The sequence below is a fragment of the Rhinoraja longicauda genome, chromosome 8 (genome assembly GCF_053455715.1).
Source record: "Rhinoraja longicauda isolate Sanriku21f chromosome 8, sRhiLon1.1, whole genome shotgun sequence".
Taxonomy (NCBI): Eukaryota; Metazoa; Chordata; class Chondrichthyes; order Rajiformes; family Arhynchobatidae; genus Rhinoraja; species Rhinoraja longicauda.
This window is the reverse complement of record NC_135960.1, coordinates 67,713,422-67,732,643: the sequence shown is the minus strand read 5'-3', so window position 1 is coordinate 67,732,643 and position 19,222 is coordinate 67,713,422. Positions and strand designations below refer to the sequence as shown.

General features: G+C 44.6%; 1 protein-coding gene across 1 annotated transcript in view; it reads right to left on the bottom strand.

Moving 5' to 3' along the window:
* The window catches only part of LOC144596371 (collagen alpha-3(VI) chain-like), a 168,660-nt gene that overhangs the window by 111,466 nt on the left and 37,972 nt on the right, over window positions 1–19,222 (bottom strand). The window contains exons 5-9 of the mRNA XM_078404627.1: window positions 18,519–19,127; window positions 12,640–13,230; window positions 10,052–10,618; window positions 3,191–3,784; window positions 1,489–2,079 (exon numbers count right to left, since the gene is read on the bottom strand). Coding sequence (XP_078260753.1) covers window positions 1,489–2,079; window positions 3,191–3,784; window positions 10,052–10,618; window positions 12,640–13,230; window positions 18,519–19,127 — 2,952 coding nt within the window. The remainder of the gene's footprint in view (window positions 1–1,488; window positions 2,080–3,190; window positions 3,785–10,051; window positions 10,619–12,639; window positions 13,231–18,518; window positions 19,128–19,222) is intronic.

Below are 19,222 nucleotides of genomic sequence, written 5' to 3'. Positions count from 1 at the left end.
CAACAGACCAGAGACCACACACACACATGTGACCTTTGCCACAGAGACTGTCACTGCTGCATTGGGCTCTTCAGCCACAAGCGACGCTGCTCTAGCCGAGGTGTGGAGCAAGCAGCCAACTAGGATTCATCACCCATGGTCGGCCATGACCGAGGGGGCCGAAGAAGATGAGAGATTGGAGAAACGTTTCAACAGGATATTGCCTGGCTGAAGAAGGGTCTCGACCCGAAATGTCACCCATTCCTTCTCTCCCGAGATGCTGCCTGACCCGCTGAGTTACTCCAGCATTTTGAGATACCTTCGATTTGTAGTTATTTTCCTACACACATCATTATGTGGCATGTTCCATGTATATGTGGGAGGGGGGGGGGGGGGGGAACAAGGGTAGCCCTGGCATGAGCTACTTTGTAACTTCATAAGCGACCTTTATGTAGTGACGATTTGCATACCTTGGGCATGCAAGAAAATAATTTCACTGTGATTTGTCACACGTGACAATTAAGTAGTCAATTCAATTCAATTCAATATGTACGACAGACTTGAAATGTAGCTTCCATGATAGATGTTGGACATCAGTTGTTACAGTGAAGAAGCCTGTTGTGGGATTCCATTCCTGATCCATCAATCTTTGCCCCTTCAAGGCAAATTTTATCTGATGGTTCCCAGCACTTTTTGTGTTAATGTCTTTAAAGTTTGCAGTGAAAATATAAATATATTGTTTGAAAGATACAGCAGGGAAACCTACCCCTTTTTTTAGAGATACAGCGCGGAAACAGGCCCTTCGGCCCACCGAGTCCGCGCCGCCCAGCGATCCCCGCACATTAACACTATCCTACACACACTAGGGACAATTTTTGCATTTACCCAGTCAATTAACCTACACACCTGTACGTCTTTGGAGTGTGGGAGGAAACCGAAGATCTCGGAGAAAACCCACGCAGGTCACGGGGAGAACGTACAAACTCCGTACAGTCGGCGCCCGTAGTCAGGGTCGAACCTGAGTCTCCGGCGCTGCATTCGCTCTAAGGCAGCAACTCTACTGCTGCGCCACCGCGCCGCCCTTCAGCCTACCCAAACCACAACGATCATATCATATCACATCATATCATATCATATATATCCAGCCGGAAACAGGCCTTTTCGGCCCTCCAAGTCCGTGCCGCCCAGCGATCCCCGTACATTAACACTATCCTACACCCACTAGGGACAATTTTTTACATTTACCCAGCCAATTAACCTACACACCTGTACGTCTTTGGAGTCTTACGTCATACCCAAGGGAAATTTACAGAGGCCAATGAACCTACAAGTCTTGGGATTTGGGAGCAAATGGGAGCACTCGGAGAAACCCGCGTGGTCGGCAGGGAGAACGTGCAAACTTCACACGGACAGCACCCGAGGTATCTGACACGGAGGCAGACACTCCACCAGCTACACCACCTTGCCGCTCTGATATTTTTTCGTTTAAACTGGAAATGGCACTCTCACCTCTTTTCTCCGTTGCGTAGATATTCCTAATCTCTTTTATCCTCAGTCGTTTCAATGACCTCTCCAGCTGCTGCATATCCAGATTTTGGAGGTCGTCCACCCTGAAGTTGTAACTCGGGGACAGTGAAATCTGCAGCAGTTCACTTTCATCTGCGTCTCCTGAGCCGATGCTGAAGGGTGCTACCCCGGCCTCTTTCAGTGCCACGGCCGCCTGGCCCACATCATCGGCCGACCTGCTGGCAGTGAGGAGGATCAAGAACTGGGGTACACCTTCCTCCAGTCTGCTCCCAGCAGATGTCGTGAAGATGTTCTGTGTGACGTATTCCAGTGCTTTGCCAGTGTTGGCAATTCGCCCTCCCACCTGCCTGAGGTTAGTCACCACGTCCAACACGTCTCTTTGTGTCGTGTGGCTGTTTAGGTAGAAGTTGACTCTGGGATCTTCGCTGTACTGAACCAACGCTACTCTGACTTTATCACTTCCAACGTCAAGGCTGCTCACAACACTCGAGATGAATCTTTGAATTGCAGAAAAGACTGGTCTGACGTTGTCAGATCCATCGATGAGGAACACGATATCCCTCTGAACAGCACCTGCAGGGAACAGATAATAGAAATTAATTTTTTTTTAAAATTATTTACAGCATTTAAGCAAGTCAATTTGCCCATCACATTTGTGTTATCTCTTTGGAATGTCATATTTCTATCCATTTCCTTGCTTTTGTTACACTTTCAACAACTGTCTGGAAAGACAAATAAATACCTTGGAAATCACCAGAGTCAAATTTGATAATGGGTTTAACATGATAAAGCATGAGCAATTGGAGAAACGTTTCAACAGGATATTGAGGATAGACACAAAAAGCTGGAGTAACTCAGCTGGTCAGACCGCATCTCTGGAGAAAAGGAAAAGGTGACGTTTCGGGTCGAGACCCTCCCTCAGTCTGAAAATATATCTCAACCCGAAACGTCACCTATTCCTTTTCTCCAGAGATGCTGTCTGACCCGATGCATTACTACTGTTTTTTGTGTCTATTTTCGGTTTAAACCATCGTCCTGAGTTCCTTCCTACACATTTTGTCAACAGGATATTGCCTGGATTGGTGGGCCTTGAGTAGTAGACAAAGTAGTAGACAGCTGAGCCCACTCCATCCGTTTTTACACACTTCAACCTGGAGGACCAGACTCTTGTTATCTAACATAACCATGCCTTTCCTAATCTTTATGACTATCATATCACCTCCTAGTTCCAGGGGAAAAAAAGTCCTAGCCTGTCCCATCTCAAGTCAAGTCAAGTTTATTTGTCACGTGCACATACACGATGTGCAGTGAAATGAAAGTGGCAATGCCTGCGGATTGTGCAAAAAAAGAATTACAGTTACAGCGGAGAGGATGTTTATGCAACGTCACAGAACAAGGTTGACCCTTGCCTACCAGGTGTACAGACTCTCCAATGGCTTTTGAAAGGTTCATTGGAAGCCATTTCATGGGCATTGTGTCATAGAGTTGTACAGTGCACAGCTATGGGAATATCAGAGCCTTATCACCATTGAAATGGTTGGAGACTCTAGAGAGTCAACAAGCAGACAATTGAGACTCCACACAGACAGCACCTGAGGTATCTGACACAAAGGCAGCCACTCTACCAGCTACACCACTTTGTCCCAGTGATATATTTCCTTTGAACTGGAAATGGCGCTCTCACCTCTTTTCTCAGTCGTGTGGATATTCCTAATCTCGCTTATCTTCATCTGTTTCAATGACCTCTCCAGCTGCTGCAATTCCAGATTTTGCAGGTCGTCCACCCTGAAGTTGTAACTCGGGGACAGGGAAATCTGTAGCAGTTCACTTTCATCTGCGTCTCCTGAGCCGATGCTGAAGGGTGCTACCCCGGCCTCTTTCAGTGCCATGGCCGCCTGGCCCACATCATCGGCCGACCTGCTGGCAGTGAGGAGGATCAAGAACTGGGGTACACCTTCCTCCAGTCTGCTCCCAGCAGATGTCGTGAAGATGTTCTGTGTGACGTATTCCAGTGCTTTGCCAGTGTTGGTGATTCGCCCTCCCACCTGCTTGAGGTTATTCACCACGTCCAACACGTCTCTTTGTGTCGTGTAGCTGTTTAGGTAGAAGTTGACTCTGGGATCTTCACTGTACTGAACCAACCCTACTCTGACTTTGTCACTTCCAATGTCAAGGCTGCTCACCACACGCGAGATGAATCTTTGAATTGCGGAAAAGACTGGTGTTACATTGTCAGATCCATCGATGATGAACACGATATCCCTCTTAACATCATCTGCTGAAATGGATTAAAAGATTTCTGACAGTTAGATGTTGACTGTAAAAGTCTTATTACTATTGTACAATTTTTCACATCTGGAGTTGGTTATTGACTGTAATAGTTAAATAACTGTTGAACAATTTTTCACATCTGGAGGTAGTTTCTCTCTTATTTCCACTGAATAATAACATACATTTTTTAACAAAATGTACACCTGACAATAAGGACCGCAAATGAATATAATGCTGGCATAACTCATGGGACTATTAAAGATTAGTATTGCCTGTAAATCATGTATTATTGTTTCAATAACGTTCCTCAAGAAGGGTTGACTAAAATCTAAATATCCAATGTATCCAAATGAATGAATGAATGAATAAGTTTATTGGCCAAGTATGTGCAGATACAAGGAATGTGCCTTGGTGCTTTGCTCACAAATAACAACACAAACATACAGTTAACAATTAAGTTAAGTTAACAATTAAGAATAAAGCATAACCACATCAAAACAATAAGGAATCAATATCTCTTGCATATTTTCTATCAGTATAAATAGTAAATAAACATTTGAAACACTTAATGTAGACACCTAATGCTGGAGTAACTCCATGGGTTAGGCAGCATCTCATGCGATAAGGAGGAATGGGTGACGTTTCAGGTGAAAACGCTTGTTTAATGCATAGCTAGCTGCCCTTTCAATTTCTTGTATGTGCCAATGCAATTTTGAATCTGACCTCAATGAGCCCAATGTTAATTCCAAGCCTAATGTAGAACATATAGATTAAATTTTGCCGCCAATTCAATTGAGTAGAGCTTTTTCAAGTGAAAGTGAAAACTATCTCTCTGCATCCAATGTTGCCTTCCACCTCTGCCAAATTAACTTAATTTCACACATCTGTTAATCAGAGTGGATCTATCAATATATACGTATAAGAAAATAACTGCAGATGCTGGTACAAATCGAAGGTATTTATTCACAAAATGCTGGAGTAACTCCGGCATTTTGTGTATCAATATATACGCCTCATTATTTCTATCAGATGCTTCAAGAATGTTTGCTTTATCCATTTTGAGTTTTAGACTGGTTTTAGTTTCTCGTAGAGTGGTACAGTGTAGAAACAGGCCCTTCAGCCCAACTTGCCCACACCGGCCAATATATCCCAGTTACACTAGTCCCACCTACCCGTGTTCGGTCCATATCCCTCCAAACCTGTCCTATCCATGTATCTGCCCAACTCTTTCTCAACTACCTCCTCTGGCAGCTTGTTCCATACACCCACCACCCTTTGTGTGATAAAGTTACCCCTTGTACAGAAATTCTTTAGTGGAAGACTTGGTGTGATAAAAAAATCACTAGCACCTATTAGTTTTAATTTTGCATTGGAAACTGAAGCTAAATCATTAAATATATTCAAGAAGGAATTGTTCATTGGGCAGAATGGTCAGGCCCAGTGGTGAGAAAGCTGGAATAGAGTCCTGTATTTGGATGAGCAATCATGCGAACATGAAATAGCAGAAGAGGGAAAGGGGAAGCGAACAGTCTCTGCTTGTTTGTATGTAAATCCCAGCTCTGTTGCAGCACTGACTCCAAGCAAGTGAACAGAATAGCAATTCCTGGTACGACTTTAATGAGAGGAGAGATGGCAACAACTCAGTGGTCTCAAATGGTTCCACGCTCTTTCAGTCATTGCCAAGTAGGTTCTGCCATTCCTTTCTGGTCTTGCTGTCTGTCACTTGCAATAATGGCGGGAGGCAATTGCCCAAATCTCACTACAGCGGTGTGCAGGAAGGAACTGCAGATGCTGGGTTTACACCAAAGATAGACACAAAATCCTGGAGTAACTCAGCGGGACAGGCAGCGTCTCTGAGGAGAAGGAATGGGTGATGTTTCGGGTCACTCCTTGTGTCTCCATAGGTTTTACGATTATTTTGAGTCGGGATAAGTCTGGACCTAACTTGGAGTACGGCAGATTACAACATTATTAGTCAGGAGCAAGAGAGAGTAAATTGGGAACAGTCATTATTAGGTAAGTCAGCATCTGACATGTGGGAGTCTTTTAAAGGCCAGTTCATCGAATTTCAGAACCAAGAGCGAGATAGAGCTCTTAAGGATAGCGGAGTCAGGGGGTATGGGGAGAAGGCAGGGACAGGGTACTGATTGAGAATGATCAGCCATGATCACATTGAATGGTGGTGCTGGCTCGAAGGGCCGAATGGCCTCCTCCTGCACCTATTGTCTATTGTCTAACATGTTCCTGCAAGGAGGAGTAATAAGGGTGGGAAAAGAAGGGAACCTTGGATGACTAGTGTTTGTATCTCTCTAAAAGCCTCTTATATGCCACTATCGTATCCGTCTCCACTGCCACCTCTGGCAGCACCCTGTGTAAACAAAAAACCCGTCCACACACATCTCTTTTAAACTTTGCCCCCTTCATCTTAAAGCTTCGCCATCTAGTCTTTGACATTTCTACCTGGGAATAGGTTCTGACTGTCTATCTATGCCTCGCACAATTTTATATGTTTCTCTGAGCCTCCTAGATTCCAGAAAAAACAATCCAAGTCACCTTAGAGCTAATCCTCTCCAGTCCAGCCAATATTCTGGTAAATCTCTTTTTCACTCTCTCTGTAACTCCCACATTCTTCTTTTAAAGGAGCAGCCAGAACTGTATGCAACACTCCAAATGCGGCCAAACCAAAGTCATATGAAGCTGCCCGAGTATTATATTCAATGTCCTGACCGACGAAGGTAAGCATACCAGGCGCCTTCTTTACAGAGAGCTCTGACCCAGTCGTCTGGCCATAACAATTTGGCCCTTATCAAAGTCGCTCAGGTCTTTACTCCTGCCCATTTCTCCTGCATCCAACACATCAACTTCTTTTCACACAGAGAGTGGTGAATCTGTGGAATTCTCTGCCACAGAGGGTAGTTGAGGCCAGTTCATTGGCTATATTTAAGAGGGAGTTAGATGTGGCCCTTGTGGCTAAAGGTATCAGGGGGTATGGAGAGAAGGCAGGTACAGGTTACTGAGCTGGATGATCAGCCATGATCATATTGAATGGCGGTGCAGGCTCGAAGGGCCGAATGGCCTACTCCTGCACCTATTTTCTATGTTTCTATGTTTACCATTACCACTCTTTATCACTCTCTACTGTTGTTGCCACTTTCAGTGCACTATATACTTGGAGCCCTGCGCCCCTCAGTACATTAATGCTGTTAAGGATCTAACTTTAAACCATATACTTTTGCCTTACATACTACCTTCCAAAGTACAGCAGCTCACACTTGGTCGGATTAAACTCTATCTGCCTTATCTCAGGCCATTTCTATAGCTGATCTATATTTCACTGTATATTTCCTCACAATCCACTATTCCAACAATCTTGGTGTCGCCTGCAAAATTAGCAATTAATCCATATACATTGATGTCCAAGTCAGGCACATACACATATATATATATATATATATATATATATATATATATATATATATATGCATATACATATATACGCATGTATATACGTGTGCATGTGTGTGTGTGCTTACATGTGCTTGCGTGCCTGCATATATATATATATATATATACACACACACACGTATATATATATCAATTTCTGCAGCTGATCTATACATTTACACTGATGAGCTAAAACATTATGACCACCTGCCTAATATGCTGTTGGTCCTCCACATGCCGCCATACAAGAATACTTTCCAGTCGGCCAGTTCTGGTCAAGTAAAGGTAAGGCCTTTTGATTTTAGATTTTCCTTTTGATCTTATTTTCTATAATATTCTGTTCATTTTTAAGCCTGGAAGGTCCATTGTTGGCTCGGGAAGGTGTGATCTCAAGAGAGAAACAATGTGGAGAACTCTGGAACTGGTAAAAACAACTAGGGAGGAGAAAGGGGGTGAGGGGGAAGTGAGGAAGTGGGGAGTATGAGATGACCTTACTTAAAATGAGAGAATTCAATATTCATACCGCTGGGTTGTAAGCTACCCAAGCGAAACATGAGGTGCTGTTCCTCCGATCTGCACGTGGCCTCACTCTGACAGTGGAGGAGGCCCAGGATGGAAAGGTCAGTGTGGGAACGGGAAGGGGAGTTGAAATGGTTGGCAAATGTAAAATCCCACAGGCCTGAGCGGACTGAGTGCGAGTGTTCAGAGAAACGGTCGCAGGGTCTACGTTTGCACAGGAGCCCACATCGGGAACGTCGGATGCAGAAGATGAGGCACATGTGAACCTCCGTCCAACCTGAAGGGTCCTGGGATGGAGTCGAGGGAGGAAGTATAAGGACAGTTGTTACGCCAGCTTGTGGTTACTGATGCAAAGATGAGCTCAGTGGGGCAGGAGCAATGGGTCTGCCAGGGTAGTTCACAGCTCCCACATCACACCATCCCTGGCCAACAATGGACCTGCTAGGCAACACCCTACCCGAGGTCATTTGTGGCCGGCTTTGAATGGTCTTCATCTTTTCTCGCCTCCAACTCTTCACAACCCCCCTTCCCCTCCCCCACCCCACCCCATACTTTTAGTCTGAAGAATGTTCCAGCCTAAAACGTGACCCATCTTTTCTCTCCAGAGATGCTGCCTGACCCATTGAGTTACTCCAGCACTTTGTGTCCACCTTTGGTATAAGCCAGCATCTGTAGTTCTTTGTTTCTATATGTCGGGTTGCGTTTTGATTGTAAAGAATGGGGCTAAAAGGAAATTCTTTTTAAAAAATTTTATTTAATTTTTTTTTTAGAGATACAGCACGGAAACAGGCCCTTCGGCCCACTGGGTACGCGCCGCCCAGCGATCCCCGCATATTAACACTATCCTACACCCTAGGGCGAAATTTCTTTTACATTTGCCCAGCCAATTAACCTACATACCTGTATAAGAAAATAACTGCAGATGCTGGTACAAATCGATTTATTCACAAAATGCTGGAGTAACTCAGCAGGTCAGGCAGCATCTCGGGAGAGAAGGAATGGGTGACGTTTCGGGTCGAGACCCTTCTTCAGACGTCTTTGGAGTTCTTATCCTGTTTCCCTGCGTGACTGCCTCAATTCAGACCTTAACTTCCTTGCGATTTCTTTGTCAGCATTATCCAAAATGTTATTCTCAACCACCCTATCAACTGCCTTCCTAACTTATTCCCTTAAACTCAAGAGGTATTGCTTCACACTGTGAATCCTAAACTAATCTCTACAGGTGTCAGGGGTTATGGGGAGAAGGCAGGAGAATGGGGTTAGATGGGAGAGATAGATCGGCCATTATTGAATGGCAGAGTAGACTTGATGGGCCGAATGGCCTAATTCTACTCCTATTCCTTATGACCTCATTACTATGTATTTGTGATTTCTACATTTCATCGTTTTTAAATTTATTGGTTGATGAAAATATATATTTTTAATTCTTCCATTAAGGGCGGTCACGGTGGCACAGCGGTAGAGTTGCTGCCTTACAGCGAATGCCGTGTCGGAGACCCAGGTTCCATCCCAACTACGGAGTTGTACGGAGTAGAGAGTTTGTACGTTCTCCCCGTGAACTGTGTGGGTTTTCCTCCGAGATCTTCAGCTTCCTCCCACACTCCAAAGACGTGCAGGTTTGTAGGTTAATTGGTTTAGTAAATGTTTTTTAAAAATTGGCCCTAGTGGGTGTTGGATAGTGTTAATGTGTGGGGATCGCTGGTCGGCGCGGACCCGGTGGGCCGATGGGTCCATTTCTGCGCTGTATCTCTAAACTAAACTAAATTAAGAAAAAGTAAAGTTTTCTCAACAAAAAAAAAAAATCCCGGCAAGCTACAATATATTAACAATAAAACAATTGTTTTTGACAAACCCAGTATTCTATGGTTTCACCCGACAACTTTAAATTAAAAACAAAAATGAGAGGCCAAGTCTTTTAATACAGTAACACTTTGTGTAACTGATTAAGCAATTTATAGTATAAGAAAATAACTGCAGATGCTGGTACAAATCGAAGGTATTTATTCACAAAGTGCTGGAGTAACTCAGCAGGTCAGGCAGCATCTCGGGAGAGAAGGAATGGGTGACGTTTCGGGTCGAGACCCTTCTTCAGTCTGTAGAAGTGAAACCATAGAATACTTGGTATGTCAAAAACAATTGTTTTATTTCGGGTCGAGACCCTTCTTCAGTCTGAAGAAGGGTCTCGACCCGAAACGTCACCCATTCCTTCTCTCCCGAGATGCTGCCCGACCTGCTGAGTTACTCCAGCACTTTGTGAATAAATGCTTAAGCAATTTAATGGAATAGGACAAAATGTATCAAAGACTCTTACCTTGCTCAATAATAATCTTGGTGGCCATTTTGTCCAATAGGTCTCGTTGAATGGCTGATAAATCTTGGAAGTCCCTCATTGTTAAAGCAAATGTGGAATCATGCACGATTTGTTGAAGTTCTGCTGCATCTGCATTTTTGGCTCCGATGGCAATGGGCATAATACCAGCTTGTTTCACCCTGCTTGCTGCCCGCCCAACATCATCCCTTGATTTCCCAGCAGTGATGAGCACCAGGATCTGTGAGGCACCAATATCTCTCCTGCTGCCTGCAGATGGGCTGAAGACATCCCTAGCGGTGAAGTCCAACGCTGCCCCTGTGTTGAGGAGTCTTCCTGCTTTTGGCGCAAGCCTCCTGATTGCCTCCAACACCTCGCCTTTCGTTAAGTACGTATCGAGGCCAAATTCTATGCTTTGGTCAGAACTGTACCGAACAACGGCCATTTTATCTTTGTCGGGTCCAATGTCAAGCTGCTGGGCCACATGCGTTAGAAATTCACGGACTTGAAGAAATGATTGACCCATTGCAGCAGAGCCATCAATGAGGAAGACAACGTCTCTCTTCAATGCTAGAATGATATTTAAAATGGCGCCAACGTTATGAAAATCCACAATTGAAGCCTACAAGCAACATTCAACCAACACCCACAGAATCATGCCATTATAATGTCAAAATATTTAATTTATGGGAAATATTTTGGATGTATATTTAACCACTGAATCTGCTCTATACTGCAAATTAATTTCTCAAGCACAGCAATGAGAAACCACTGGTAACTTTACAGAATACCCATGACGTTATAAAACTGTTGCTCAATTTTGGACCTTCAGCTTTGACGACTTTGGGTTCACTCTTTTTTTTTAAATCTAAGGCTCCAAAATAAAGTTGAAATATTAAGGAAGGGGGGTGACAATAGTGCAGCAGTTAGTACAGCTGTCTCACTCGTGGTTGAATTGGCCTTCAGTGTAGTCAACCAGCCAAATAATGAAAGGGGAATAGATGCAGCAAGCGAGAGAGAAGGGCTGTTGGCATCTAAGAGGGAGAAAGGGGGCATTAGGATTGCTCTCCGGGAGCTGGCGTAAATGACGGACTGAGGGTGTACAGGTGTCAGAGGTTATGGGGAGAAGGCAGGAGAATGGGGTTAGGAGAGAGAGAGATGAAGTTATGTTATTTGAAAGCAGGTACATGCCCCTTTAAGGGAACAAAGTTTAAATGTTGAGTTCGAGTAGATTTAGATTTAGAGATACAGCGCAGAAACAGGCCCTTCAGCCCACCGGGTCCGCGCCGCCCAGCGATCCCCGCACACTAACACTATCCTACACCCACTAGGGACAATTTTTACATTTGCCCAGCCAATTAACCTACAAACCTGTACGTCTTTGGAGTGTGGGAGGAAACCGAAGATCTCGGAGAAAACCCACGCAGGTCACGGGGAGAACGTACAAACTCCGTACAGATGGCGCCTGTAGTCAGGATCGAACCTGAGTCTCCGGCGCTGATGAGTAGACATCCTTTCATTAAGCAGCGGCTGTTCTGAAATCTCTTCGTCATTCAATTATGGCTTATCGGACTTGATGGGCCAAATGGCCTAATTCTACTCCTATCACTTATGACCTGAGGCCCTTATGAGGGACTTCTTTTTGTATTTCAATCAGCAGGTTTATTGTGAATTCTCTGTAAGTCGAAGTGCCAGAGCCAGACTACCTGCAATGGCTTCGATGAAATTACCATTTCAGAGCAGCCACTGCTTAATGAAAGGATGTCTACTCGAACTCAACACTTAAACTTTGTAACCTTAAAGGGGCATATACCCGCTTTCAAATAATATAACTTCTTCAAGCTGAAAAGGGTACAGAGAAGAATTACGAGGATGTTGCCAGGACTAGAGGGTGTGAGCTATAGGGAGAGGTTGAGCAGTCTGGGACTCTATTCCCTGGAGCGCAGGAGGATGAGGGGTGATCTTATAGAGGTGTATAAAATCATGAGAGGAATAGATCGGGTGGATGCACAGAGTCTCTTGCCCAGAGTAGGGGAATCGAGGACCAGAGGACATAGGTTTAAGGTGAAGGGGAAAAGATTTAATAGGAATCTGAGGGATAACCTTTACACACAAAGGGTGGTGGGCGTATGGAACAAGCTGCCAGAGGAGGTAGTGGAGGCTGGGACTATCCTAGCGTTTAAGAAGCAGTTAAACAGGGACATGGAAAGGACAGGTTTGGAGGGATGTGGACCAAACACGGGCACGTGGGGCTAGAGTAACTGGGACATGTTGGTCGTTTCCACACCGTACCACTCTATGACTTAGACTGTATGACCTTCTTATTTACCATGCATTAGCATTGATTCCGTATTTTGTATTGATGCAGATGCAGTGTCTTAAACAAGACCAAATTGAAAATCCCCAAGTAAAATATGCACCTTTTATGTGTGCACAATAACACGAGCTTACTTCCAGATGCTGCTTGTTTGAAAAATGCTCTTAAACTGACAGGCTCACAGCTTAACATTAGTGTCCATTAGCAATGTCGACGAATAGAACTGGAATCCTGAATGACACGGCAAGATGTGGAAGCATTTTCGACGACCTACCTGAAGGTGTTACTGCGGCTCCTCCATAAATCAGTGACGATATCACTGTATTCCAGATGGTATCCAAGGATTGAAAGTCAGACACTTGGAAAGCCCTGCGATCATGGTACGCAATGCGCTTTACCTCCTCCACATCTGCAGTACCCACTCCAACCGCAATGGTGGCAATGCCCTCCCGCTCCAGGGCTTCTGCAGGCGGTCGGACATCATCGGCAGATCTTCCAGCTGTAACGATGAAAACCATCTGGGGGACATTCTCCTCGATCCTGCTCCCCGTGGCTTTGGTAAAGATGTTTTTATGAACATAGTCCAATGCTGCGCCGGTGTTAAGGGTCCTTCCTTCTTTCGGCCTGAGCCCATTTAAGTGGGAGACAATCTCAGACAGGGTGCTGTAACTGTTCAGATAGAATACGGTTCTTGCAACATCGCTGTACAGTACCACGGCCACTTGCATACCATCTCGTCCAATGCTGAACGTTTGAATTATCTTAATGATGAACTCACGGAGAAGAGGGAAATAGGCATTCCCAACATTAATCGATTCATCGATAAGGAACGCAATATCCTTCTTGATCAATGTCACTGTTGTAACTGGAAAAGAAGATACCATTGAGATCTATTGCGGGTCAAACAAGACTATTTAAAATGACCTAATACCTGGTATTCTCACAGAAAGTAACATGGCACTAATAACTATATTGACCCTTCACCCTTTAACTTGCCCAAGATCACAGTGTGGGAGTCAGTCTGAAGAAGGGTCTCGACCCGAAACGTCACCCATTCCTTCTCTCCTGAGATGCTGCCTGACCTGCTGAGTTACTCCAGCATTTTGTGAATAAATACGTTCTATTATAGGAAAGATGTTGTTAAGCTGGAAAGGGTGCAGAGACGTTTTATGAGGATGTTGCCAGGACTCTGGAGGGTCTGACTACCGGGAGAGGTTGAGTAGGCTGGTACTCTATTCCTTTGAGCGCAGGAGGATGAGGGGTGATATTATAGAGGTGCATACGATCATGAGAGGAATAGAGTAGACAGGGTGACCAAAACCTTAGACAATACTCCAAATTGGCCCCACCAAGGTTACATGGCAAATTTCTACATTAATATAAGGAACTATATTAATCGAAGGAAATGATTGTATCTTTCAAACAAACAAGCATCTGCATTCAGAAGATGGTTGGGAATCTTGATTCTGAGGAAACAATTGACTCTTAGAAATAGATAGTGTAAGAAAATAACTGCAGATGCTGCTACAAATCAAAGGTATTTATTCACAAAGTGCTGGAGTAACTCAGCAGGTCAGGCAGCATCTCAGGAGAGAAGGAATGGGTGACGTTTCGGGTCGAGACCCTTCTTCAGTCTGATGGGATCGGTCTGAAGAAGGGTCTCGACCCAAAACGTCACCCATTCCTTCTCTCCTGAGATGCTGCCTGACCTGCTGAGTTACTCCAGCACTTTGTGAATAAATACCTTAGAAATAGATAGGTCGGTCATGTTTGATCAATCTAATTGAGTCTTCAATAAGGAGGCTAATGAGACATATGTAATCTAATGGATTTTTGGAAGGTACTTGATGAAAATTACAGCATAAAAGTCCAGAGTCAGTGTTGGGATATTTAACGAATGGACTTCAGTTAACAGGACAAAGTTTGCAGTTAAAATGAAGCTTAGAACTATCATTCAAAAGTAAAAACCATTTGCAGATTTCTGGCGATCTGGTGAAATAGTAATGGCTGATGACAGTTGACGCAGGTAAGTGAGAAGTGATGGAAATGAACTTTTAAAATGAAGAAAGCGGAATTGCAATGTAAAATGAACATTACAATGTTTTAAGTGACAATGACACAAGGAAAGATGGAGGTACACAAATTTCAGAAGTGGCTGATTAAGAAGGGTGTACTAAAATTGGCAGGCCAACAAAGAAGACAAGTTGTGTAGGAAAATGACTGCAGATGCTGGTACAAATTGAAGGTATCACAAAATGCTGGAGTAACTCAGCAGGTCAGGCAGCATCTAGGAGAGAGGGAATGGATGACGTTTCGGGTCGAGACCCTTCTTCAGACTGATGTCAGGGGGGCGGGACAAAGGAAGGATATAGATATAAGAGAAGCCCAACTAAGTCCCACTATAGCACATCCTGAAACATTAATCATCTTCAGCTACATGCCCAGCTGTATATTGGGTAGCTTCCATGGAATATAATCCCATTATCCTTTTAGATACTGTATCCTGAATCTTAATAAATGGTTGAAAATATCTTATAAAGTCATAAGTGATCGGAGTAGAATTAGGCCATACCTCCAAAGACGTACAGGTAGGTAGGTTAATTGACTGGGTAAATGTAAAAATTGTCCCTAGTGTGTGTAGGATAGTGTTAATGTGCGGGGATCGCTGGGCGGCGCGGACTCGGTGGGCCGAAGGGCCTGTTTCCGCGCTGTATCTCTAAATCTAAAAAAATCTTTTAAAAATCAAGACTATTTCACCATTCAATCATGGCTGATCTATCTCTCCTTCCTAACCCCATTCTCCTGCCTTCTCCCCATAAGCCCTGACACCCGTACTAATCTGGAATAAATCTATCCCTAACTTAAAAATATCCACTGACTTGGCCTCCACAGCCTTCTGTGGCAAATAATTCCACAGATTCACCACCCTCTGACTAAAGAAATTCCTCCTCATCTCCTTCCTAAAGGAACGTCCTTTAATTCTGAGGCTATGACTTCTCATCCCAGATTCTCCCACTCATGGAAACATCCTCTCCACATCCACTCTATCCAAGCCTTTCACTATTCAGTAAGTTTCAATGAGGTCCCCCTTCATCCTTCTAAACTCCAGCGAGTACAGGCCCAGTGCCATTAACCTTTTACATTTCCTCTCTACTTCAGAAAATTCAGACAGTCATAAGGCATGCAAACATGTCCTCTGGTCCAGAGTCCACAATGACCATCAAATACCCATTTACACTAATCCTACCAGTTTCTCTGTTATCCCATGTACAATCAGTTCCCCTAGTCCCGCTGATTTTACCACCCACCTACACACTGATGATAATTTAACGAGGCCTTCTTTGATTATTTTTGTAAATCTATCGTTATTCTCCCCACTTTTTAGAGCAAATAATTTCTCCCTGCTTATTCTATACAGACAATGTGAACTATATCTGTTTATGGTCTAAAATGGGTATTCTGGGGATGTTTTCTAGAGATAGATTCAAAGGATGTTTCCACTGGTGGGAGAGTCTAGGACCAGAGGGCACAGCCTCAGAATTAAAGGGCGCTCTTTTAGAAAGGAGGTGAGGAGGAACTTCTTTAGTGAGAGGGGAGTTAATCTGTGGAACTTTGCCACAGAGGGCTGTGGAGGCCAAGTCAGTGGATATTTTTAAGGCAGAGATAGACACATTCTTGATTAGAACGGGTGTCAAGGGTTATGGGGAGAAGGCAGGAAATTGTCCCTAGTGTGTTTAGGATAGTGTTAATGTGCGGGGATCGCTGGGCGGCGCGGACTCGGTGGGCCGAAGGGCCTGTTTCCGCGCTGTATCTCTAAATCTAAAAAATCTAAATCTAAAATCTAAAAAAGTGACCAGTGACCAGTTCTGAAACAAACAGAAAAGAAACTAGACACAAAATGCTGGAGTAACTCAGCGGGACAGGCAGCATCTCTGGAGAGAAGGAATGGGTGACGTTTCAGGTCGAGACCATCCTTCACACTGAGAGGCAGGTGAGCGGGAGACATAGAGATAAGGAAGTATAAGGTGCGAGAAGAAGACATCAAAGGGGATGACAATCAAGGAAAATGTAGAATAGATCATTGTTAGCTGGGAGAAGGTGCCAATGGAGGTTAACAGGGTTAAAATTTAATTATGGTGACAGTCAGACTGGTGGGAGAACTGGGAAGGGTGAGGGATGGAGAGAGAGGGAAAGTAAGGGTTACATGATGTTAGAGAAGTCAATGTTCATACTATAGACAATAGATGCAGGAGGAGGCCATTCGGCCCTTCGAGCCAGCACCGCCATTCAATGTGATCATGGCTGATCATTCTCAATCAGTACCCCGTTCCTGCCTTCTCCCCATACCCCCTGACTCCGCTATCCTTAAGAGCTCTATCTAGCTCTCTCTTGAATGCATTCAGAGAATTGACCTCCACTGCCTTCTGAGGCAGAGAATTCCACAGATTCACAACTCTCTGACTGAAAAAGTTTTTCCTCATCTCAGTTCTAAATGGCCTACCCCTTATTCTTAAACCGTGGCCCCTTGTTCTGGACTCCCCCAACATTGGGAACATGTTTCCTGCCTCCAACGTGTCCAACCCCTTAATAATCTTATACGTTTCGATAAGATCTCCTCTCATCCTTCTAAATTCCAGTGTATTCCAGCAGGCGTGTAAGCTGCCCAAGCAAAATATGAGGTGCTGTTCCTCCAAATTACACTGGGCCTCACCCTGGCAGTGGAGGAGGCCCAGGACAGAAAGGTCACTGTGGGAATGGGAGGGGGAGTTGAAGTGTTTGGCAACCGGGAGATCGCGCAGGTTTAGGCGGACTGAGCGGAGGCTTTCAGCGAAACGGTCGAAAAGAACTAGGTCTAAAATTGTTGAATTCAATGCTAGGCCTCAATTGTTACCATCCACACCCACAAACAAGTGAAATGAGCGTAAAATTGCACAGTTCAAAAATTCACCGCAGGCTTCATGACCTGAACAGTTTAAGAATAAAGGGTAGTCCATTTAGGACTGAGGAGAAACCAGACAGTTGTGAATCTGTGGAATTCTCTGCCACTGAAGGCAGTGGAGGCCAATTCCCTGGATGTTTTCAAGGTGGAGTTAGATTTAGCTCTTGGGGCTAATGGAATCAAGGGATATGGGGGAAAAGCAGGAACGGGGTAATGATTTTGGACAATCCTATTAGAAAATCGAATATTGAATGGCAATGCTGGCTCGAAGGGACGAATGGCCTATTCCTGCAATTAGTTTCTATGTTTCCAAATGGTCCCCTGCCACAAAATGGTATTCTACTGTTCAAATGTGCACTTTTCTATCAGAAAGCCTCAATGGTAATGGTTTGGACACCCTGATACCAATTTATTTTATGTTCCTTAAGGTCTGCATTCCACCCCGCATTCAAATAAAGTTCATTTGCTAGACAATAGACAATAGGTGCAGGAGGAGGCCATTCGGCCCTTCGAGCCAGTACCGCCATTCAATGTGATCATGGCTGATCATTCTCAATCAGTACCCCGTTCCTGCCTTCTCCCCATATCCCCTGACTCCGCTATCCTTAAGAGGTCTATCTAGCTCTCTCTTGAATGCATTCAGAGAAGTGGCCTCCACTGCCTTCTGAGGCAGAGAATTCCACAGATTCACAACTCTCTGACTGAAAAAGTTTTTCCTCATCTCAGTTCTAAATGGCCTACCCCTTATTCTTAATCTGTGGCCCCTTGTTCTGGACTCCCCCAACATTGGGAACATGTTGATTTATTCACAAAATGCTGGAGTAAATCAGCAGGTCAGGCAACATCTCGGGAGAGAAGGAATGGGTGACGTTTCGGGTCGAGACCCTTCTTCGGTCTCGACCCGAAACGTCACCCATTCCTTCTCTCCCGAGATGCTGCCTGACCTGCTGAGTTACACCAGCATTTTGTGAATAAATCGATTTGTACCAGCATCTGCAGTTATTTTCTTATGCTATTGGGAACATGTTTCCTGCCTTTAACGTGTCCAACCCTTTAATAATCTTATACGTTTTGATAAGATCTCCTCTCATCCTTCTAAATTCCAGTTTGGTTTCACCAATGGACAGACGAGTTGAAGTATCTCACGTCAACTTCGACAGAACTTTAAAGGCAGTGGGAGTGGAACATTAACGAAGCGCTGGGAATTGAGCTACCTTCCGTGATGGTGACAGTGGGCGTTTCTGTGATCACAATGGGAGCACCCAACGTGCTCAACCTTTTGATGACTTCTTTGGGTAGCTGGACCAGACTCGGAAAAGTCGTTGCCTGAAAGACCAAGTAGGGAGCAAAGGCAACCTCCCGCAGCTCCGCCTGATCCGGGTGCCCCACTCCAACGGAGAATGCCATGATGCCAGCCATCTTCAATTCCAATGCCGGGACGTGCAGGGGATCGGCCGACCCTCCGCTGGTGATGAGCACCAGAAACTGGGGGACGTTCTGCTCCTTTCGGCTGCCCCTGGACGCGGTGAAGTGCTCCCTGAGGACGTACTCCAGTGCGGCCCCAGTGTTTCGTGCGTTTCCACCCCGCAAACGCAGCGCCTTCACAGCGGGGTTGAGTTTGCCTTTGGCCGCGTGAGTGTTCAAGAAAATCTCAGTGGTTTGAGTGTCGCTATACTGCACGACAGCAACTTTCACAGCATTGGGCCCAATTGTAAATTTGTTAATCACTTTTAAGATAAATTCACGCATTTTCAAAAAGTTTGCAGGTCTCACTCCACGACTGCCATCCAACAGGAATACAATGTCCCGCCTCCGATCTGGAACTGTAAAACAGGTTGAAAATAGTCCCATTAATAACAGCATTCCCAATTTTACAAATAGGCAAGAATAAGCATTTAAACTTTGACTTTATCTTGGC